Source organism: Coturnix japonica, chromosome 6 (genome assembly GCF_001577835.2).
Source record: "Coturnix japonica isolate 7356 chromosome 6, Coturnix japonica 2.1, whole genome shotgun sequence".
Classification (NCBI taxonomy): Eukaryota; Metazoa; Chordata; class Aves; order Galliformes; family Phasianidae; genus Coturnix; species Coturnix japonica.
In genome coordinates, this window is record NC_029521.1 from 21,445,246 (window position 1) to 21,468,719 (window position 23,474).

The 23,474-nt window shown below is 43.2% G+C and overlaps 1 protein-coding gene across 1 annotated transcript in view; it reads left to right on the forward strand.

The window, feature by feature from the left end:
- Positions 1 to 284: 284 nt before the first annotated feature.
- The window catches only part of SORCS3 (sortilin related VPS10 domain containing receptor 3), a 261,834-nt gene continuing 238,644 nt past the window's right edge, over positions 285 to 23,474 (forward strand). Inside the window, exon 1 of the mRNA XM_015867276.2 lies at positions 285 to 1,517. Within this exon, the coding sequence (XP_015722762.1) occupies positions 921 to 1,517 (597 nt within the window). The 5' untranslated portion in view covers positions 285 to 920. The remainder of the gene's footprint in view (positions 1,518 to 23,474) is intronic.

The following is a 23,474-nucleotide window of genomic DNA, read 5'->3' on the forward strand; positions in this document are numbered from 1 at the left end:
TCCTTCCTTTTCCCAACACAGTCCCGAGTCGACGCTCCAGTGAGCTGCCTGCAGATACGACCCTTTCTCGGTGACCCCAAACCCCAAACGCACGCAGCCTCTCTCCCTGCCCCGCCGGTGCCCACGCACACGGCTGGGGAGCGCCGCTCGGGACAGCCGCATCCGAGCTGCTGGAGCAGGCGGTGGAGCGGGGCTGAGCGCGCTGCTCCACGGCGAGAGTGAGCCAGGAGTTACTCATCCCAGCCTCCGCCCACGTACAGAGATAAACACAGGGTGAGGAATGCCTACAATGCTGTAAATACGCTCGCGTGTAAATAGACGTTCGGAGAAAAACATTGAAGGAAGCTGCTTTGTCTCGGCAGCCGCACACGCACCGAATCAGGAGGACAGGGCTGGGTGATGCTCCCGCCCCCGGCCCCGCTCCCGGCCCCGGGCGGCGCGGCTGTGACTCGGCGCTGGATTTCAGCGGCGCTTGGCAGGGCTCGGGGCTCCTCCCCCCGTGTGGTGTTACCCTCTCACTTGATCAAATCCTTGAACGTGAACAGTTTCACTGAAAAGCACTTTTGAAAAAAAAAAAAAAAAATTAAAAAAAAAAATCCACCAACACTACGGAACAGCATCCAACTACCGGGCTGAGAGGATTTGTTTGGTCTTTTTTTCCTTCTTTTCCTTTCATTTCTATTTTTTTTCCTTTCTTTTTATTTTATTTTTTTTCCCCTTTATTTCCTCCGGTTACCGTCTCAGAGGCTGAGAAAGGGGGAAGAGAAAGAAGGAGGGCGAAAGAAAGAAGAACCTTTTGCAAATAATAATAATTATAATTAGAAGCCGGCCCCTTTCTCCTTTAAAAAAAATTAAAAAGCCCTAAACGCAGCGCCTCGCCCCCCTCCCTCTCGGAGCCCCCCAACTCGCTCCGCAAAGGCATGGAGAAGGGGACTAACTGCTTTCCGACCTGCCACACCGTTTTCCTCGCCTGGACATGGCTTTTACTTCTCTCCTGGTGTTGCACCGGCGCCGAAATAACTTGCAGATCCTGCTCGTCTCCATCGCCCTCCTGGCCGTCCTCCTCGTCTCGCCTTAGGCAGGAACAGCGACAGCCACCGCCGCCGACGCCGCGGGGATTACGGAGCTGGCCGGGCGGCCGAGCGCGGGGTTCCACCGGGGCAACGGTGACGGCGGAGCCGCTGCCGGGCGGGCAGCCGAGGGGCCGCACGGGGCCGCGGGGCGAGGAGCCCCTCTCGGCTGGGGCGGGCGGCGGAGCGGCCGGGAGCCGGGATTCGGCGACCCCACGGAGCAAGAGGAGCAGCGAAGGGCGCCCGGCGGAGGGCGGCGGTCGCGGGATGCCCGCGGCCGAGGGGCAGCGCGGTGCCAGGGCTCAGCCCCGCGGACCGCCGGAGGAGGGGAGAGCGGCACGGCTACGGGGGGCTGAGGAGCTCCGGCTGGGCAGCACTACCTTTGCGCTCACTGGGGATGCTGCTCACAACCAAGCTATGGTGCACTGGTCCGGGCACAACAGCAGCGTGAGTACCGCCGCATCGCTTCGGGTGGGATCGGAGGGGAAGGATGGGGCTGCGCTGGCTCCTTTGGGTGGGGGGAGAGGAGGGAGCTCAGCAGGCGTCTTGTGCTTAGGGTTAGTGGGAATGGGATGCGTAGCTATCGCCCCATCAGAAGGAAAAAAGTTTTGCTGGGGAAAAAAAGCAAGAAGCACCCCCACCCTGCACAGCTGAGCTCTGCGGGGTTACGGCAGTCTGAGCGCCCCCAGGTGCTGGAGCCCACTCCCTTCATTGCTCATGAAGACCCCCAGCTTTGCCCCTGTCCTGTGTCCTGCACAGCCAGGTCCCCGTGCTGTCTCTTCCTATGTGGTGTACACCTTGGCATGCTTCGCTGCATCTGTGCCCGGGGGGGCAAGTGATGGAATGGTGATGGAGAGGGCCTCCTGTTTACAGCTCTGCGTGCTGGTGACAAGACGGGTCCCATTAATTCATTAAGGGGTGGAAATCTCCACAGCATGCTGAGGGTTTCCTAGAGGAGGCAGGTAGTGTTGTGAGCACAGGGGAAAGTTTGTGGGAAATCCATTTCATCTCACGCCTTTTCTCTGAAGTCAGTAGTAAGGAGGAGCTGTAACATCCCTGAAAGTTTGTGGGGCCGTGGGGGGGCATCCCCAAACCCGCAGTGGTGCCCTGGTAGTGCAGGGCCCTCCCTCACACCTTCAGCTGTGACACACGACAGGTGGATGGGGACAGGACTTACAGTTTCTTTTAAGTTGGTATCATAAATGCTGTTTTCACTCCACTGCAAAGTCTGTGGGCAGGCACAATCTAAAGGGCTCCTGGAAACCTTTATGCCTGGTGACAATATTCCCATTATTCTGATTACTGTAGCTCCTTGCTGCCTTGAAAATGCCTCTTTTATTGTTTTGCTGCTATTGGAAATGTGCATAAAGCAATTAGAGGCACAGAACAGATCAGCTGGATATTCAGATATATCCCTCATGAGATTGATTAGTCATTAAAAAGCAAATGATCTGCCTATCTGCCTATCTATCTCTGCATCAGCTATGGCTTAATAATGTGCCATTCAACCACCTCCTTACGTTTTTTGACTGGAAGTTTTTCTCTATTTATTATTTCTGAGGCAATAATGCTGACAGCAATGTAGATGTTACTTTGATTTAACCAATTTTTAAAGGCAGTCGTGTTTGCCAGACATGAATTCCACTCTCATTAAAGATGAAAGCAAACATCCAACAGAAAACAGCCTCATGGTATATTTTAGCACTACACTTGTCTCTGGGATTATTTATTTTTAATATAACGTGGCACGTAATAAAGAAAACAACCTACATGCCCTCTCTTTTGTTTCATTTCAGTGCTGAATCAAAGGCATTGAGCAAAAGAAGCTAAAATCCCCCATCCCCTCCCAGCCTGGATTCTGATAGTTGAGAGTATTTCTGATTAAAGTAGTAGAAAAAAACTCATTCTATTGGCATCTGTGTGTGTGTGTGTGTGTGGCTGGGAAGGTTATTTTTTCTAAGGTGCAAGAAAACGATTTCACCAAATACCCCCACCTTCCTCTGCTTATTTCATAGAAATATGCCATTTTAATTACTGGCTTCATTTGTTCTTTAACTCCAGATGACAGAGAAGGCATAAGTGATAAAGGAAAACTTTTTGATTGTTCACGACTTTCCATTAAGATTTTGCACCTCAAGGTACCACGCACTGAAAGCTTCTGACTCAAAAGCATAAGGAAATGACTGGTGTTTGCTGCCAGTGTATTGTCTGTGGGAAGGAAGAAAATGCGTGTTAAGAAATAATAGTGTTGCTTCTCGTGGTTTTTTTCTAGAGTTGAGTTTGGCACTGGGAGACTTTTCACTCCTGTCTTTTGGAGAGCACGCACTGCATTCAGTGATTAATTGGATTTTATTTTTTTTAGCAGTATATTATATGACTCCAGAGGGACAGTTAAATGCTCAAAGCTGAGCCCTTTCATTTCTTATCAGAAGGCTGATGCTGATGTCTGACTCTGCTGCAGCCCAGTTTTTTCCTGGTTTTAGTGTTGGGTTGGCTGTGGCATGGGGAGGTCGATCAGTTTGCCCAAGGTCACACAGGGAACTAGTGTGACCTCTGTTCCAGCCACTTCTGTTCCCAGTCTCTCACCCTGGAGCATATGTTTTCCTTGTTCACAGAAGACATAAAGCAGCATGAAGCTGGCTTGAGTGAGAATGGCCAGAAGATTAACTCATGTCTCGTGACAGTGCTTGATGATCAAGTAGAACACGTAGGACATCTGCTTGCTACTGCTTTTAGGCTACTGAAACAGTAAAGATGCAAATGGATTGCTTTTACCAGTTTTCTGTTACTTGAACAGACTTCAGAACTGAGGCTTTTTGGCTTATGATTTATTAAAAACATGATCAATCACATTTTGTGCCATGAAGCAGTACATCTCATATCAAGCAGTGGCAATGGGGGTTTCCTAAGACTGAATGGATTTAGAAAGAAGAGGGAATGATTGTTATAAAAAATTAGTTCTGCTTTTTGGTGTTTTATTTTTTTTTTAACTGGGATATATATATGTACAGACACTACAGAAGGAGATGTTTGTAGCTGCTGTATGTCCTGTTACCCAGAATATTTAGAACCTCCTGCAAGTATTCTACTGTTATTTTAAGAGCAACTCCCCCTCTTTTTCCTCTCCGCCTCTTCTTGCTCAAAGCTCAATTTAACATATTAAACATATTAAAAAAAAATAATCCCTTCCAGGCAACCAACTTTTGTGTTCTCCATTTGCAGATAGTGAGGTCAGGATTAGAACAGAGGCAAATGCCTGGTGAGATTGGGGAATCTGGGCTCTCTGCTTTGTCCTGTTCACGAGCTTTCTCTGTGACCTTAGGAAAGACAATTAACCCAGCTGAATCTCCTCTTCCATGTTAAATGAGAATAGTACTGCTTACCTCCACAAAGTGGTGTTGTGGAGCAGAATTTTGCTTAATACAAAACCCGATGATCTTCAGGTGGTAATTATTAGGAAAATGTAAAAATAATGTTCAGCATAGAAATGAGGTTTGTGTTCTCTGTCTGTTATCACAGGAGCTGCACTTGGCTTAATTCATTGGGTCTGATATATGAAAAAGGTGACTTTATGTTTAAGAATCAATCTGTCCTATAAAAGCGTTTGTTGAGAGCAGTTGCTGAAGCTCTTGAGGACCTTCTGTAGATCAGATAAAATGTTTTCTTGTTGTGGCCTTTCTGAAAAAAGGAGAATTTTTAGTGCAAGCTAGCATTATTCTCAAAAGATCTGCAAGCCATTCTGTTTGAAAAGCGTTCCACTCTGCACACAGTACCAATGTGCTGTTCTGTGAGCAGTTGTATCCTCTTCACTTTATTCCCCTCTCTCTAGGTGGTTGTGTTATTGCATGAAATTTTTCCTTGCTCTGCTCGCCAGATGCTCTCTCCAACCTTCCTGTGAAGATAATCTGAATTCTCAGATTATCTTTTTTTTTCTTTTTCCCTTTTTCCCTCATATATACCTCAGATAAGGACCCACAAAAATAAGCAGCATCACTTTTAGTGTTGTTAAAGCTTTAAATGTTGTTTCTTGACAATAGTTTTTTTTTTCAAGAGATTTCAGTGAGAAGCAGAGGATAAAAAAAAAACACAAAACAGAACACTCAGATTGCTCTGTTGATGTGATCCTCAGTGAAATGGTACACTGGGACACCAGCTGTCATTAGGTTTCAGAGTTATCACTCTTATGAATGTAACTGTTTGTAGGAAGTATTTAACTCTGTGCTTTTTTGATGTAAGCCCTGCAAGTTCAGTGTTTTGATCTGTTCAGTGTAAGAAGCAAAGATATTTTTAGTTTTAGTTTTCTTTTAACTTCCAGAAGATGTTTTCAGTCCATTATCTAGTGATGGGCCTCAGCTTATGACCACAGTGTGCTTCACCCATCCCAGTATGCATTTCCTTTCTAATAACAACTTCAGGCCAAAATTCAGACTAAAAGATGAGAATATGTGCTAAAATGCCACAACAAAGAGAAGACATTTGCCTAAGGCACATGTAGCCATTGCACTGATGCTTATAGTATGATCTACGCCCTGGAAGTTGGGGAAGGTAGGATGAGAGCTGGTAAATGGCTGGACAGGGCCTTGTTTTATCATGCCAGCCTACTGTTGTCATCCCTAGAGTTAGCACAATCATGAGATTCACTCAAAGACTGGGAATGTGAGAAGTCTTAGGCAGAAGAGTTTGATGAAAAGGTGGCTAATGGCTACTATAGTAGCCAACTGCTACCAGAAGAAGAATTAGAAAGATGAAGCTTATCTTATTGATAGGAGAGCATATAATGTGCAACAGCAGCTACAAAATATGTCTGAATGGACACTGAGGAAGAGTTTAATCTCAAAGAAAGTGGTGTTGCAAGTCACCAGAATGGCTTTTAAGGCTCAGATAGACATGATCTCATGGTGATAGACCTGTCCTGAACAGGCTTCTGTGTTTCTTTTTCTCCTGCTACCAGAGATCCTTTTGCTTTACCTTATGCTAGTTCTGAGGGCTGGCAGTGTAAAGCAAATTGTCCAAGTGAAGCCTGTCTCTTCCGGGAATGATTCTTCTGAATGCTGTTGGCAGTGTTCTGGTGTGATCTGCTAATGTACTGGTGGTTTGATGCTGAGACATTACTCACACCCATGGTGAATTACAAGCTGTGGAAGTTGATGGGCTTGCTGCCTGCCAGGTAGTTTTTCATTAAGATGCCTAACAATGCAGTGCACAATGGGCAGAATAAGGTGGGCAACATTTGCAATTCCAAATGTACTGCTGCACTTGGAAAGGATGAAGGGGAGAAAATGAGTCTTCAAGCAAGGAATGCTGCAGCTAGTTGTCAGCCGTGGGTAACTGCTCCAACAGTCCAGTTGGATTTCAGTCTAAAATGTTTACTCCTGGACTGTAAGATAGTGGTAGAACAATCATTAATTTCAATGCATTTGTATATATTTTACTGCTATTCTAGACTGATCTTTTTCTTCTAATGGCTTTTGCTTATGTTGTGGTCTTGTTGACCCTGGAGGGACACCAGCTGTGTCACAGTGTCTTGATTCATTTCCATTTCTCCAGTAATGAAGTTTGCCACTAAAGCTATTCTACAGGACTTTGCCAATCTGCTTAAATTAATATTCCAGTGGGGAAGATGGAGAAATAGAAATGAAACTCTCATGGGGCAATTGCTTTATGGTTGTGTTGAGTCAAAAGAGAAGAAGAAGGGCATCTGGAAAGGACACTTTGGGCTATTTCTTTCCAGGCTGGTTTCATTGTCAAGTCAAGTTGATGCCTAGTTGAGCTATGCTCTTGCTTGTGGGCCCTGTGAAGCCGGCCAATTCCCCTAACCATTTTCCTGCCCAGAGAAGCAAGTTGTTGGTATTCTCATAGCAATATCCTTTTTCAATACTTGGACTCAGAGATAAAGTCTAACATTGGTGGCTAAGCTTTCACAATTATTTGAGTGCAAACAGACACAGCTATGTGATTCCTTTATTCACTTATTTACAAATGGAAAACATTCATCCAATTAGATGATAGAGTATTTTGAAAATGAGTTTGAACAGAGAACTAATGGTAGTCCAGAGAAACTTCTCCCAAAAAAGAGTTGCAATAAGGCAAATATTTTCCTTAAATGCAAAGCTACAGGAATATGAAACTTCCTGAGAGTTTCCAATTTTATAGCTGAACTTGTGGTAGAGATTTTAGAATAAAATATGGAAGCAATGTTGTTTAAGGGGTAAAACACAGTTTAAATAGCTAAGATCTTTAGTGTTGGTTGTACTAAAGACACTAGGAGCCGGTATTGCAAACAGTCGAGAATTTACTTGTCATACCACAGTATCATGCTCCTTCAACTCCCTGAATCTCTGCAGATGGAACACAGAACAATATGTGCTTACCTGAGTCAATAATCTCTTTTCAAGAGTGAAGGCTAAACCTGAGCTCATGGTTGGGATTGGTGCCAGGGCAATGGCAAGAAGACTCGTCAGCTGTGGATTTAGGACTTGAGCTTCACTGGGGTCTGTTCAAGAGTGAGAATCTGTGTTTGAAGGTGTGGAGTCTGGCCTGCCTCTAATCAAGAGCATAAATTAAATGACGTATTGCTTGTGAAGTATTGAATTCTGTTCTGCTGAAGTTCTCCAAAGCAGCAAAACATATTTGGTTGGATCCTTTGTGTAAACTGATGTAAGATTGCTCCTTGGGTTACAGCTACAGGGTCATGGGAAAATGAGCTTCCTTCTCCTTCACTAGAAAATACTGCTTTGCTGACATGAGCACTGTGCCTACAAACTTTTTGGTTTGCTTAAACTCTCTGCATAAGCTCAAGGCAAATAGGTTCCCAAATCCCTACTTCCCCTTAACATCCAGAGAAAACTGCAGCATCATTTCCTATGCAAAAGGAAGGGTGTGGTGGTATTTCCTTTCCTGAATTTTTAGGGCACTGCAAGACTGAGGGAAGCAAATAATTTGCTGGGTGTTTGAAGAGGATGGCTGTATGTCTCAAAGGTATTTGATCAATAAACTGCTGTAGAAATGTTAAGGTCAGTCCCAGCCCTTGTGGCCAACTGAGTTCCAGCACACAATGAAAATCAGAAAAGGTTGCTGCTGAATAATCAGAACTCTTTCTTTTCTCCCTCTCAGTCTTGAAGGGGAGCTGATTGCTCTCCCACTGGAATGAGTGGCAAAGCTGTCTCCTATTCATGCAGGGTCTCTAATGCTGGGTCCATCATACTGTTTTCTCCCCTTAGCATTTGGATATGTGACACAAATACTGGCCAGGTGGATCCACAGAGCTCTACATCGCCTCCGTGCCCAAAATAGCAGCACTTTTAATTAGCTTCTGCATGATTTGGGCCCCCTGGGTTGCAGGCTGTAGGTGCTGGGTTGCTGCTGTGTGAGAAGCAGAGCTGGGCACTAGAGGGAGTGTGGGCATTTGCTAAAGGAAGGAAAATACTGCAGCAGGTGGGGAGGGGAGCTCGGCCTGGGAAATCCGCACTGGGAAGACAGGCACTGCTGAAATATTGATATGAAAACCTGCTTGGAGTCATTGACTCTGTGAAACTCCTGCAGTCTGGGGTTCCCTCTGTGACAGCAAAATAATCTTAGTGTGCACTCAGCCGTGGTGAAGCATCTTTCCCTGCCTTGCAGCTGACACCATCTCCCTTTTTTGTTGTCTATGATTGCTGCTGGGCTTCTTCCTGGAGGTGGTCTCTCATCTGCTTGGCTCCCTGAGTCCTGTGAGTGCCCCTGACATTCCCCAGCAAGCGCCAGTGGTGATGCTGGGCTGGGAGAAGCGTGGTGTTATCCTCTGCTGCGTCAGTGAGCAGCAGTGAGTCCATACCACATTCTCAATGTATCCATTTTGTATCTGTGAGTAGCCCCCAAAGATGGCTACTGATCTGCTTCCTTTCCTGTATCAGTGGAGCCTGTCGGTGAGGGCTGGGTGCTTTCATTGCCCCTTTCCCCATGCCTGATTTACAGCTTATCCTGATGGGTTTTTTTCCTCTGTGTCTCCACTATAAATGCAGATGTGGAGTCCTCTGTACAGGAGAGACATGGACCTGTTGGAGCACATCCAGAGAAGGGCCACAAAGATGATCCAAGGGATGGAACAGTATCTAAATGGGTCTATGATAAAGAAGGGGACAGATTCTTTAGTGGGGTCTGTCGTGAAGAAGGAAGAAGTTTGGTTTGTTTTTTTGTTGTTGTTGTTATTTTTGCCCAGAGAGGTGATGGTATGTTTTTAGTGGTCAGTGATGATGCTGATTTGCTCCAGAAAGGCACTGATTGCCCTGTGATCATCTGGGGGAGGAGTACATTGAGGTTAGTAGAACAGAGGACTTGAGCGCAGAGCTCCTATGGCCTCATAGGCTGAGAGAAAGAAATGGGCTAAGCTCAGACATGCTCCCTCAGAGTGACAGAGGAGAACAGGCTGTGTGCACAGGTCACGATTTGTGTACTTGCCTTTGCACCTAATGGAGTTGTACACTTACCCATGCTTTGGCTCCCCCATCTACAAAGAAGAGCTAACTCAAATGTAGGTCTGTTGATAAAGCTTGATATGGATGGAGATTTGCAAAAAGGTGTTGGGTGAAAAGGAATGCATAAGACATGATTATTTAGCTCTTATCAAAGATGCTTAAGGACCTCAGGTGTGCAGAGAGGAAAGAATGAGAGCTCTAATTGATTGTTAGCCATTACCTGCTGTTTGTGCCTGATTGGAAAATCCCCCACATCTGTGATCAGTAACCTCCATGTGGATAAACAGGGCCTCCTGTCTGTAGTTCTATGCTGCTTCTACTAGGAGATGGAGAAAAAAATCTCTCTGTATGAGGTGAGTCTGTGCTCTAGTTTTCATATATTTTATGGTCAAGCCTAACTAATCCTGTGCTTATAGCATAACAGTGATGACTGTGTACGTAAAGATCTTATGCTATCTCATTTAACTGTGTGTTTCAAAGGTTACTAAGAATGGCAAGTAGTGTTGGCTGTTAATTTTATTTGGAGAAATAAGGCATGGGAGGTAGGAGGAACCTGTTTCTGGTTGTGCTGTTGGTCAAAACCAGAGCTAGAAGGCAACAGTTCTGATTCCTGTCCCTTACTGATATGGCTTCTTAAGGATAAAGGTTTTGCTTTACTTCAGCTGTATTGCAGCTCACATACTGGCTGCATTTTTTTTATTTTTTTGTTTAGAAGAGTTTGTGTGAAAGAAAGGAAAAATGGGTGAGGAGAGCAGCTAAGAGTGGAAAGAACAGGACTCTCATTAATAACAAAGTGGAATGTACTCAGCTAAAATCGTTAACAGACTGATCAAGTTAAAGCACTGCGAATTTCTAGCTGAAAGTGATTTAAGAGTGTCTTTCCCTGCAGTTCTAACCCCTTTACCAGTATGGCTTCACAGGCTGAGGTGCTTCATTGTTGTACATTCAGGTTGGAAGAGAGATGATATGTTGAGGCTGTGAGAGCCATGAATTTGGGCTTCCACTTGAAATACAGAGCCTAAAGAGGGGCATTAATTGTTTAAAGATTCTGTGATTTGGAATGATGGTAGTTGCAGGACATATACGGGTCTGTGAGCCTCTTCAATTCTGCATTTTGCCCTGAGATAATGTATTAAGAGTTCAAGGTTCAAGGGTCTTGTTACCTTTCAGAGATATTTTCTACTCCTTTTACTACATCTCCCAGCCCATATGGAAAAGTTGCTGCCCCAGCCTATGGTGAAGGATTCCTAAAACTAAATCTTCTTGCACCCTTGGATGGGTCCTGGACTGGGTTTTTCCTGTGCCAATCTTCTTTTGAAAGATGGAGAGCTGGAACAATATATAATGTCCTTGTTATGGTGCCCATGCGGCTTTCACTTTGTTCCTAACTTGTTAAACACTGATAGCCCTTAATGCTATGGTAAGAATGTGGGTGGGGGTGCAGAGAGTTGGCTGGGACCCTGCATCTGGTCAGGGCTGCTATCTGAACCAACATGAACTCTGTGTTTGCAATGAGACAGGGTATCTAAAGGCTGATGTAAAACACAAGTGTGAGCCTATGAGTGAAGGAGCACGGTGACCTTGTGCACAGGAAGCCTTATTCACAGCAAGGAGAGGAGGGGGCAAGCAAGCCTGTATTGGCAGGAGGTCTCTGTAAACCAGATTTACCATCTGGCCTGAAAAATGGCTTACCTTGAGGCTGAAAACAGATGCGATAGCCATGCTGTTCTTGAGAGAATCTTGGTTCCAGTAACTATTGGAGCAACGTCAGGAGAAATCTCTGTGGGATCACAGTGTCCAGATCATGTGTTATATAGATACAGGCACCAGGGCTGGTGGCTCTACAGCAAGTCTTGTCTGGGTAGTTGAGCCTCAAACAGAAAACTTCTAAAAAGTGTGGGACACAGAAGGGGAAGATCTGGTTGTGGTACCTTTCTGGCTTATGGTTTCTGCTGAGGGTTTTTGGTGCTCTGCTTCACTAGCTGCAGTGAAAGTTTGCCTACCTGGCCTGTGGTAGCTGCCTGCTCTCCAAAGCATCAGAAAACATGAAATGCAAAATGCCCAATCATCTTATTAAACATCAGAAACTTGCAATCTATTACTTTTAACCAGTTTCTCTTCAAGAAGTTGTTTCTCTGTGTTGTCTTTAACGTCTGTTGAGACCCCCCTCTCACAGCTGCTCAATTGGACAAGAAAACAGCTGCCCCTTGGTGTGCTTGGATGAGTGTTACAGGTGTGCTGAGGCAGCTGTGGTCTGCACAGCAATCAGCCTGAGCTCTGCCAGCTCTGAGAACAGTCACTGGGTGCCTTATGGTTCAGGCCAGATGCTATTTTGGGATCTGCTTCTCCACTCAGCTGATTTATATTTATTGAACTTACAGGAATTCTGTGCTGTGACACTTCCCCCCCCTTTGTTGAATTCTGTTCAAATTTATCAAATAGTCCCCAAAATTATTCCTCCCTAGCTAACACATGAACAGGCAGACATGATCTGTTGCTTCCAAAGCTGAAACCTTGCTTCTTTTTGAAGGCAACCTAAAACACAACTAGAGGATCATCACTGAGGAGGCTCTAATTTACTTAATTAATATTGTTCTCTCTTGTTTTTTGCCAGCCTGCTTGGAAACTGTTCCTTTAATCAAAAGGCAACACTGCTGGCAGTGTAGCATTTTCCAGTTTGCTTGTATTGCATCTCTTTGTTCCAAGCTGGATTCTACCATTGCTTGCTTTTAATTAATTAAAGATTATCTTTGTAACTTGTTCCTACCTGACATGCTACAAAGTGACAAAGCCCGCCTTTCTGAGTTGCACTGAGCTTTTAGCTGTGCACGTGCACAATTTAATTTGGGTTTCCTGTAATTCTAGTGAAATGGAAAATAAATTGGATGAGGGAGAAAGTGTTATAGTGAAAACCTGCAGAATAGAGAAGGAGTTGGATCTAGATCTACTACTGAAGAATAATATCAAATGATGTGCTGGTCAGTTTTCTTTGCTTATTCCTGAACATGGAGTCAGATGTTTTGCTCCTGCATGATGGTCCCTGTGGTGAACTTGTGCTGACAGACAGTTTTGGCTACAGGGGAGCTGGTAGCTGTTTCAGGTTCATCCTTTATTTAAATGCTTTCCCTCTGGAGTCAGCCTTGTGCTTGACTTGTATGGATGTGTTTTCTTTGTGCATCCTTCTGCTATGGCAGCTTTTGCCCTGGGCAGGGAAGAAGAAGAAACCTCACAGAAGGAATTAGCACTGAAAGTGGTGTGGGGGGAAAATCTCCTGAGTGAGGTAGGCACTACTACTGGCAGCCTATGTAGTATTTTGATGCTGTGCTTCTTTGTGGCTAAGTCAAAACCCCCTCTGAGAAAGAAGGGAGGAGAGAGATTATGTGGAGTCATTGTGTTAGTGCTGGGATGTGGTCAATTCAGGTTAGATGTGCCATGGCTGAATGATGTTTGGAGGTGTCTCAGACAGGAGCTGGGCAGAGCAATGCTGTCAGAAGTCTGTTCTCTGACTTACTTAGGTCAAAATAGTTGAATGGTTCACTCTCACCTGCCAGGGTGTATAAATTGCTGTCATGCAAGATGAAGCTTTAGACCACTAGTTAAATGGTCTGCCCTGCCATTAGTTGAAGGGAGAGAAAGGATGTCAGTAAACACATACAAGAGATGCTGTTCAGCTCATGCTCATGGCAATTTTATGCTGGTGTTGGACTGACACAGCTTGATTTATGCTAGTGCCAATAGGATTCTAATGCAAATATTTATGTATGCAGCCTTTGTTTTGCCCAAGCAGGTCTCTGTGCATGTCTTTTGCTTCTTGTCATTAATTTTTCGTTCTTCTGGAGTTTTGTTTTCCGTTCTCCTGAGCTTGGGACAGTGGAAATATGTTGCTTGACTGTGAGAACCATGACTCCATCTGTAGCTCGAGGGAGGGAGACCAAGATATTACCACAAGATGAACTAGTTTCGCTTTCCCTGTGTTGCGTTGGTGGGAAATTGATTGGTGGAACATTCGTGTGCAAGTCATCTGGAGTGCATTGACATGCACCTGTGTTGCATATATTTGCAATGCAAACATGGATATTCTCTGGCTACCAGGGATTTGAGTGCTGTAAGATGAGAACTATTGAGTTATCTTGCCAAATCTCAGTGTTTTTTGGGCTACTTCTAATGGAAACCCAAATATGAAAATAGTTTTTAAACATCTGCATGCTGGCCATAGTTCTATGTTGAGATACGTGTCAGTTCCTACTGTGCGTGGCATTCTGCCTAGTCTTTCAGGCAACGGTGTGCTCCCAGTTCGCTGCTCACAAAGGGCTGCTGTTTTGAGGCGGTCCCACCCAGCTTGCTGAATGGAAGTCCAAGGAGTGGACAGTTTGTAACAAGTTAGCAAGAAAAAAATCCTTAAAAATTGTGCTGTGCAGTAAGGTGAAAGTAGCTCTTAAGGTCAAATGACTTCATGGCGCAAAACGGCAGTGCGGTGAAGGTGGTCTATTTATTAGAGTGAGTTCCCATTAACTCTTCTCCTTGACAGGTTAAATATCTGTAGACATTTCTGTCCCTTGTCATACAAGATCAGATTAAAAGCCAGAGGTTTCTTTGCATTTCTGTCAAGTTTAATAGGCTTTGGATACGTGCCCAGGAACATAAGATCAGATGTGCTGGACAAGACCAAAAGTCCGTCTATTCCCAGTGTCGCATCTAACATTGCTCAGTAGCATGGCTGTTTCTGGCATTCAATTGTCTAGCACATCTAGCATTTGAAATCTTGCTTACAGCACTCCGCATTGCCAATAACTTGCTGCTCAGCTTGGTACTTTTGAATGTGCACAAAGTAGCTGACAGAAGGCAAATACCATGAGCTTAATCCCCAACCCCCATCTCCATTCTGATGACTTCCCCAAATCTGACTCAGATTCAGCATAGATATGCATTCTGATGCAAATTAAAGCCACCCTATTTAAAAATAATTGTTTAAAGTATTTTTTTGTGTGTAGAAAAGTTTCATTTAAATGTTTTAAATGAAATATAATCATGTAGAAATAAATTTGGCACCATTCAGTGGAGATATTGAGATGTGCAGGCCTTTTTACTCCTGTTTTAATGTAAAATGTCATGCTAGTTGTCTCTACCCACTCTGTTTTTCTGCATTATGCTGTATTTTGGTATGAAGTTGGTGAAAAGAAGGTAACCTCTTGTTGGATGGAAGCAGTGAGCTTCATGGATTAAAAACTGGCATTATTATCACCTGATGAAGGCCATCATAGTAAGACTTGCTTTACTTAATTATAGAAATTACTTGCTGGTGAGGCAGCAGGGCAGATGCTTACCTGTGGTTTTGAAGGTGGTCCCAGTGTATAAGTTATACTTGGCAGTGGTTATGGTTTGATTTTGTTGTTTTTTTATGGATTTGGTAGCATTTTTCACTAATAATAGCTGTTGGCAAAAAGAGAATGTCCCTCCTCTTCTTAGTTCTGGTTGGAATCACACCACTTCAGGGTTGGGAGGTGTTGTGTTCAAGAGTGAAGAGGAGTTGCTTGTCAAGTCTAGATGACTTGGTCCCATTTTTGGGATCAAAGAAAATATTTTGGCAGGTGCTTTCATTTCCACTTGTACAAACGAAGACATTTGAGCTTCTCTGTTATATTAACCACTGACAAGCTGTTTCTGGGTGTTCTTCAGTTTCCCTGTTCATGAGAGAGAACTGACCTCCCTCTACAAAGCTTTCTGAGACTGGTTGGTGGAAAAACTGGCTGAAGCACTGTTGTTTACAAATAATAGCAGTTGAGGTTTGGGCTGAGATTCTTTCTCTATTTCATCTTCCTGCTGAGGATTTGGCCACTGTTTAAGGCAGGCAGAAAAATAAATTTGAGCCTTTCTGTTGCATCTTCTGTTGCATTTTAATCTTTCCATATGATATAAGTAACATAAGAAAGCTGTGTGCCAGATGCCTGTGTAGTTGTGGTCCCATCAGTCTAAACGGGGTTGTAGTCTAAGATATTCCAGTTGAATTCAATTTCTGATTTGCTTTTTGAAACAATTTCATTTCTCAATGTGGAGTGCATGGAACTGGAGATTTGTCCTGGTGCTGCAAGGGGAGTCCTAGTCTGATTATTTGCAATGAATTAGTTCAAATGAAATATTTAGCTCTTAAACAACACATTTAGAGTAGCGAATTACATTTTATTTATTGATGACTGTTACAATGAGATTTGGAGAGGAATTCTGCTAAAGTGTGCTGTTGTGGTATTGCAAAATATAGTAGTGACTACAATATTTTGTTGAATTATTAATATCTGCTGTGCCTGCAGAACTATGTGTCAGACTCCAAATTTATTTTTATCTGAAGATTGACATGAGGCATTGTTTTGCTCTTTTTGATAGCTTTTCAAATTATTTTTGTTAATTTGAGGGACAAAATGGAAGCAGGAAGGATGATAGGGTCTTGTCATGCTTAGCTCAACTCCTCCTCTCTGTATTGAAGCACACCTAGAAAAGGGATGAAAGGTTATTTCTCTTCTTTAGAGACAAATTCCTTGCATTGGAAACATTGCATTTAAAGGGAAAGATTGGTGGGAAAGCCAGGCAGAGGGCTGACTTAGACTACTGTTGCTTGAGCAAAGCACCCTTGTCTTGCTGCTATTTTCTTTATTGCAACTGGCTTTTTAATTTTCTTTGTTCATTGCTTGGTGGTCCTTGTCAAAGAAATCTGTTCAGGGCACTTGAATCTCTGTGGACCAGATTTCCTTCAGCTAGGACAGACTCTAACCAGCCTGGTTTTAAGGATGGAGCAAATATGTTATGAAGGTAAAGGTCTCTCTTCATCTCAGAAATTGTTTTTCTACGAATTCTTTTAGTTAGATTAGAAGTTGTCTGAAGTCTCCTGGGTTTTCTACAGGGCAGATATTACCAGTAAAGGGAAGTAAAGATGTGAGAATGTACCAAAGGTTCCCTGTATCTGCTTAAAACTACTGCTCTGAAAGTACCCAGTTAAGCTACTTGTCCAACTACCCCCTTGCTCTCTGGGGTGCCTCTTGCAACTCGGAAAAGATTGAGGCATGCTTCTTTGTTACTGGCAATCTGCATGATTTCTTCCAAGTATCCTTCCAGCATCTTTGCTATTTTATTTAATTTTCCAACTGAAACTGTCTAAAGGAAGACTTTGATGAATATTTGTGCCTCTCTTGAGGCACTTTGAAAGATTTAATTCATGAGCCTGCACCTGGAGATGTGCATAATACACATCTATACCCTGTTTGATAATAAATTAGAAACTCTTTGATAAGGAGATTCAAGTAGGAAAGGGAAAAGTACTGTTAGTATCCTGTGCTTTATGGGGTGCAAAGCTTGAGGATGAACTCCTAGCCAGATATCTCAGAGCAGAAAAGCTAAGATGCAAAGAGAGCTTTGATCGTGTCTGAAGTCACCTGGAGTGGAGTGACTAATGCTGAAGTAGGAGCAAGTGAGTGCATGTACCATATAATCAAGCAGTGTAAAAGCTCTAATAGGGTCTGTGTAGCAACACATATACAGATATATGTATTTTGGAGAGTAGGATCCCCTGAAGCTGTGGCATCCAGTGGCTCCTGTCCATCCCTTCATCCTCTTTAATCTAGGCCCCTTCTCTGTTTCTGTTGTGTTGTCTATGCCTGTGGGTAGCCAGCAGTGAGGGGGAAAAGGCAAGCATTCTCCAGGGATAACTCTTAGCTTCCCTGGGGCTTTTCACAGCCTGATTAGTTCTTCAGCCTCAGGACAGTGTATGGGGAAATCAGAGGTCTCACTGGGTTCCCTTGCTGATGGTAGGAGCAGTCCCTCAAGTTACAGGGAGGTTTGAGTGAAATTAGTAGTATGCTGCAGGGGGCAGGAGAGGCAGGTGCTTCACAGGGCCAGCTGATTATTCAGTTAGCTTTGAACAGCCTGCATAAGAACGAGGCACCGTGGGGCTGGAGCTGACTTCAATCTGTTTCTCATGCTTGAGGGAGGTGTATGGACTTGTGACTTATTTTAGGCCAGCATGGCTAAATGCTTCCTCATGCTGAGCCAGTGGTCCCCTAAACTCGTTAGGTGCCAAGCTCCCATTGATTATGCTGACACTGAAGCACTAGAGTTCACTGAGAAGCTCAGAGAACTATTTTGACAATGAATTTACCGTGGGAGAAGTCTTGAAGCTTGTTTTATAACCACAAAGGTGTTTCTCTGATGGTAACAAACTTGCCACAATGACTACATAGGGAGGATACTTGGCTTTGTCATTGGCTTCACAGAGTGAATAAAACCACTTCAGCACAGAGGTAAAGCTTGGCAATAAAACAATTTTCACTTGTGTGTAGGGGTCTATCAGAGAGAACTGATGGTAATAAACAGATGAACTGGATCGCAGGTGTAGAAAGTTGTCTGTGGCAGTTATGGACTATAAGCAGATGATATGTTGAATGGATACACCATCCTGATCTGTCTATCTACTTGTAGCAGATCTATCCTGGTAGCGACACCTCTCTGTTGCTTATCTGTAATGCCTGCTTCTGGTGGTTACTGCTTCTGTTTTGCCATCAGACATTAGCAGCCTGCTTCCACTTGCTATAAAACAGATTTTGCTCATCGCTGCAACAGGGTATGATGTAATTGCATCCACCCAAGGCTTGGTATGAAGCTTTGCTTACTGAAAAAATAAATGGGAGTTGACTCATCTTTCTTTAGCTTTCACTTTCATTGTAGTCTTAGGCTGTGAAATGCTCTCACGGGCTGATTGTCTCTGCACAGATATTACCCATCTCTTCTGAATTTCCAGATGTCTAGTTATATGTATTTATATTCACGTTACTGAAAATACGATGGAATCAAGCGATGCTTTGTTGTCTTTCCCTGTTCTACACTACAAAGTTATGGACACAGGGAATAGTCTGCTTCCAGGCATGGATTACTGATTGCCCCTAAATGAGATGCAGCCAGCTGGGTCTGATTTGCATCAGATGCTGGGAGTGTGCAACTCCTTTCAGATGTTACAGCTCCAGCAAGCCCTAAGTGCAGAAAGGAACTATGAAAAGGTGAGTGGGAACTGCAGTGTGATCCATGCTACTTCTAAGCTGTTGTTCTGCAAGTTAAGCATTGTCCTTTAGTGGTGTTATCCTGATGTTACTTAAGTAAATTCTATTTTAATGCTGTCTGTAAAGAGTTAGAAGTACGCAACCTGACGAGTCTTTGTTTTGGCTCTCAAGAAAGCACTGGGAGATTTCAGCCTTCCTTGGGGAAAGTCAAGTGTTGGTCTGGATTTTGGGCAAGGCAAAAGCTGAATAAAGCAGAATGAATTTCTGGAATGATCTGGGGGCATGTTCCTTTGCTCTGATGTTGGTGTTCATACAGAAGCAAATAGCAGTAAGGGGAATGGGTATTTTGTTAGGAAACTACATATGAAAAATTCATGCTGAAGTATCTTCCCCAAATTGCTTTATTCTTTCTGCAGCTAGACAGAGGAAGAAAAAAGAAGGAAGGTGCAATGAAAAGATATTAAAATGTTTTATTAATATATAATCTAAAGTGACTGCACTTCTGGTATTTTTCATTTTTAGGTGGCATCACTGGAAAAATATTAAAAAAATATTAGTCCTATGAAAAAGTTCACATTACTGTTTAATAGTTTTTATGGCAAATATTAAATGAGAGATTTTTTATTTAAACAGTTAAGCCATACCTATTCTCATTTCAAAACTAGAACTGGAACCAAAGCTGCAAGTCTTTTGGAGAGTGATTACAGAATTCCTATTGATGTATTTCTCACCATGGTTGGTTTTCTAAGAAAATACAAAATTTCTTGGAAAATCTCAGTTTATAGCAGAATTCTTTGTGGCGTTTTCTTAGGAAATTGGTTTGGCTTTCGATTGCTCACTACTGGAAGATGTTTCAAATATTTTGAGCACTTCTTAAAATTGTGTTTTTAAAAATAGGGGAAGTGTTGAAACTTTAAATGGAAGCACAAAATACTTACCAGTCTGCTATAGCCATAAATAAATCTGTCAACTTCTATAATCTGAGCTAGGAAGTTTAAATATCAAGTATCATGTGCTGAATGTTTATACTGAACTGCTTGCAATCAATCTGTAGGGTCAACTTTGAAAATGTCAGAGGTTTGAATAGTGTGTGTTGACAGGAAGCTGTGATTTGCTCAGAGCATTCATACACAGACACAGATGCCACTTTCCTCAAGTGTGATGCGTGTGGCAAATCTGATACCTGGTCCTTGCTGGCAGCATCTCTTAAGGTATTTAGAGCTGTCTTCAAAGACTTCAGCATGGTTGGGTGTGGAGCACTGGAGCCAATTTTTTGTTACTAATGCATCTGCTGGATGTTTTGGGCCTCGGTACAATGGAAATTATTTTCTTTTATGCTGATGAAAGAGAAGAGAGAGCTTGCAAAATTAGGTGAAGTGATGACTATTTCAAGTGAAGTTCTGTCTAGCCTTGAAAAATTGGAAAGGAATTTAATGTGCTTTCAGAGCAAGGGTGCACAGTGGTGAAACATGGGATTGGAAAGCTTTGCAGGATCTTTCCAGGCTCTGATCTTGAATTTAAAAGCAAACTGCTGTCATGCTGATTTCTCAGCCTCTATGGCCTAACTTGACCAAACTGCAGTAGGATTTATTTTTTTTTCTTTTTATTTTTTTTTCCAAGGGCCCACAAATCATCTGAGCTCAGACTCATGCAGCTGGTGATGATGATGGGAAGGTTGGGGGACACCTGGCTCCAGACTGCCACCAGTGTGTTTAAAATGCTAGCCAGGGCTTTGAATGAGACTGAGGGATAACACAGCTCTCAGTCTGTGCTTTCCTAGAGAGACTGGAAATCCTGTCTTTTTCAAGTGGCTCCTGAAAAAACGTAATCGTTTGAATAATTTTGAGGCAGATCTTGGAATATTCCTCTTATGGACCACAGTTCATAACTTCTGGGACAAATCTGTACTGTGTGAGCCAAATCTCCAGCCTGTTAATCCTTAGTGAGTTTGGTTTGTTTTCCTTCCTTAGCTTTTCTTGTATTTAGATATATTTATTAATCAATGTCTGCAACAAGTCCTTCCTTAATCCAGGCTGCAAAATGATACACACTGAAGGTTCCTACTGCAAAGCTGGGATACCAATAGGATGGAAATGGGGGCTGCCCACAAATACTGAGGCATCTTACTCCTTTGGGGCTTTTGCCCACAGGTTAATGCCCACTGAGAGCTTCTGTTGCTTGACTCCTGTATGGACCTAATAATCTTTGCACAAAGAGTTTAAGGTCAGCATCCTAAGAATGGAATCCCCCAGGCTTGTCTCCTCTATCTCACCAGTACTCTGTGAGGCATGATGCTTTGGGTGTTGGGAGAAGAACTATTGTTGAGGTGTTACTCAGCATGTTGTGGGCTGTACTGTGAAGGAGTTGAACTGCTCTTCTCTGAGCATAGATGTTTGAGAACACACTGATTAGAAGTAGGTAAAAATATCAGTGTAGGAGGATTCATGCTGAAAGTCTGCCTTAGGTAGGCAGGAGAAAATAGAAACTTCGTTGATTATCTACACACGCACAAATGATGCTGGGAAACTCTGCAGAGAGTTGAAAAATGCATCAGCCTTTGGTGATCCCCTCAAAGTACTGGTGGGTTGGTCTGTGAAATGTGCTTTACAACTTCAGTCATCATCCCCAGTATGTCTGGCTCAGTCTTCCGTAGTTTGTTTGTTGTCCCCACCCCCATCCGTCTGCTCTGCCAGAACCTTTTCCCACCTTTAAAGTCTTTACTTCTGGAGATCCTTTTCCAAGAAGCTGTTCCTTGTCTAGTCTTGGAAGCAAACCAAGTAGCATGTCCTGTGCCAACCTCATCCCTGTCCTTACCTAAATGAGTCTAGTGTTCTTGCATCAAGTGTGATGGCTATTTAACGATGCTATTGGACAGAAGTCAGAAGATGTGTGGCATTGAGGAAGGGGTGTATTTGGGATTCTTAGGATTTCAGTGCGCTTTTCAAATTTTAAATGTTTCAGATAAAACGTCTGCTGTTCACATGTTAAAATTCTTTGTTGACTGACCCTATTTGTCATAAACTTCTTAATGGATCTTTATCAACTGCTTTTTCTCCTGGGTACCTGGCAGAATACTGAGCTGTAAGTACAGTTTGTGGAGATTATATGCTGCAATGTATGAACCTTCACCCATGTCCACTTCCATCCTCTAATACCTTCAGTTCTCATTTACCATCCTTAGCAGCTGGCTGTTGTTTGTTAGTCTTGGCTGTCCGTCTGCATGGCACATCTCCACTCCCTACTTGCTTTACTCATTACTTGGCAAACTGATAAATCTTATCCCAAGCAGATACTGCCAGCTCCCACCAGCCAATCTGAAATTCTGATGTATGGAGTCTGGAAAAGGACTTAAAACAAAACCAACAAAACAAACAATGTAACCCAAACTTGGTTGTCCTCGTATGATGTCATTTGTTGGGGACTGGCAAAAATCAGCAGTTACCAGCATCATACTCTGCTCAGGAGCTAAAGGGTAAGATATGTGTCAGGGAGTTCAGTCTTGGTGCTATGGTCAGACAGGACGCCCCAGATAATACTGGGAAGCATCTGTGGGATAAAGAGAGGGCAGTTGGTGGGTTTGGGTTTTGATGAAGTGCTCAGCAAAGTGCTGAAATCTTCAAGGCCTCACTAAGTGCTGTATGTGCTTGGAGTTTTCAGAAATAGCTTTCAGTTTAGCAAAACTTTGTCATTGTTAGCACTCAAAATTAAATCTGTTCTGTGAGCATGGGGGCAAAGAGTTAAGACCCGCAGCCAGCTAAGCATCCCATAGACCTTGGAGTCTCAGAAGGTTTAATTCCTCTGACGGTCGATTGGGTATTGAAAGGGATTATCTTGCTATAGGTGTTCATGAATTTGGATGGTTAGGGAGGTGCTGTGGCACTTTAAACTTTAATTCTATTCCTTCATCTAGACAGTTGTGCTGATTCTTTGCATCTCCTTCAAGCCTTTAACTCCATAGCAACCACATGTGAATGTTGGCCTCTTCCACATCTCTCACTGCATCCCAATTGTAGTGTACCAAAGGCTGGATGTGATCAAGTGATGAATTTTGTAGAGTCTGAACTTCTCATACATTACTGTGTCCCATTCGCCCTCCTAGGATTAGAGCCCGCCCTAAAGTAATGCAAATTTAATATTTTTGTGGATGTTTTTCCTTGCTCCCATCCATTTGTTCTCTTAACCAAGCAGTGTGCATTTTTTTTTATGGTTATTTTCCTCAGCAGCAGGGTTTTTTTTTTTCCCTCCAATAATTCAATGGAAGCAAGGGAGGCTGTAAACCACTTGGCATAATACTAAAGTATTCATTTACTCAGTTTCTATGTCTTTGAAAGGAAAATGCAAACCTGCAAGTATGTGTCTTGGTTAATTATCTGGAGAAGGAATAATTAGCAAGTACTTCTGTGTTTTATTTCTTTTCCTGCTGCATTTCTCCCTTCTCTAAATACATAACAATATCTTTTGTCCAGAAGCAAAACCTGTTTTGCTCTTAAGAATGAGGTGGATTTTTTTTGTGGCTTATTTTTTTCTTCTGAGGTAAAACTGAGCAACTCTAAAGACTACATCATGAGAGTGGACTGATTGCCCGTTGTTATCTGAAGATACCTACAGGTTCCCTGAACTGTAGTAGCTGACTGGTTGTTCATTACCCCCTTGCAGAGAGGTAGCAAAATGCATTCTCACAGAATTCAGCCAACCAATTTGCTTGGCCTTTGGGAATAAGCTAAGAGTGTGGTCAGCTGAGAAGCAGCAATTTTTTTTTTTTGCTGCAGTATAATTGCTTGTAAGTGGCCTGTTCATACCCCGGATTCCTGGAGGTGCTAATGTTATTTCTTTTTTTTTTCTTTTTTTTTCTTTCTGTTTTCTTTTTCAAAATGTTTCTTAATGTCTGTTTGAGATGTTTCTGATGAGCCAAG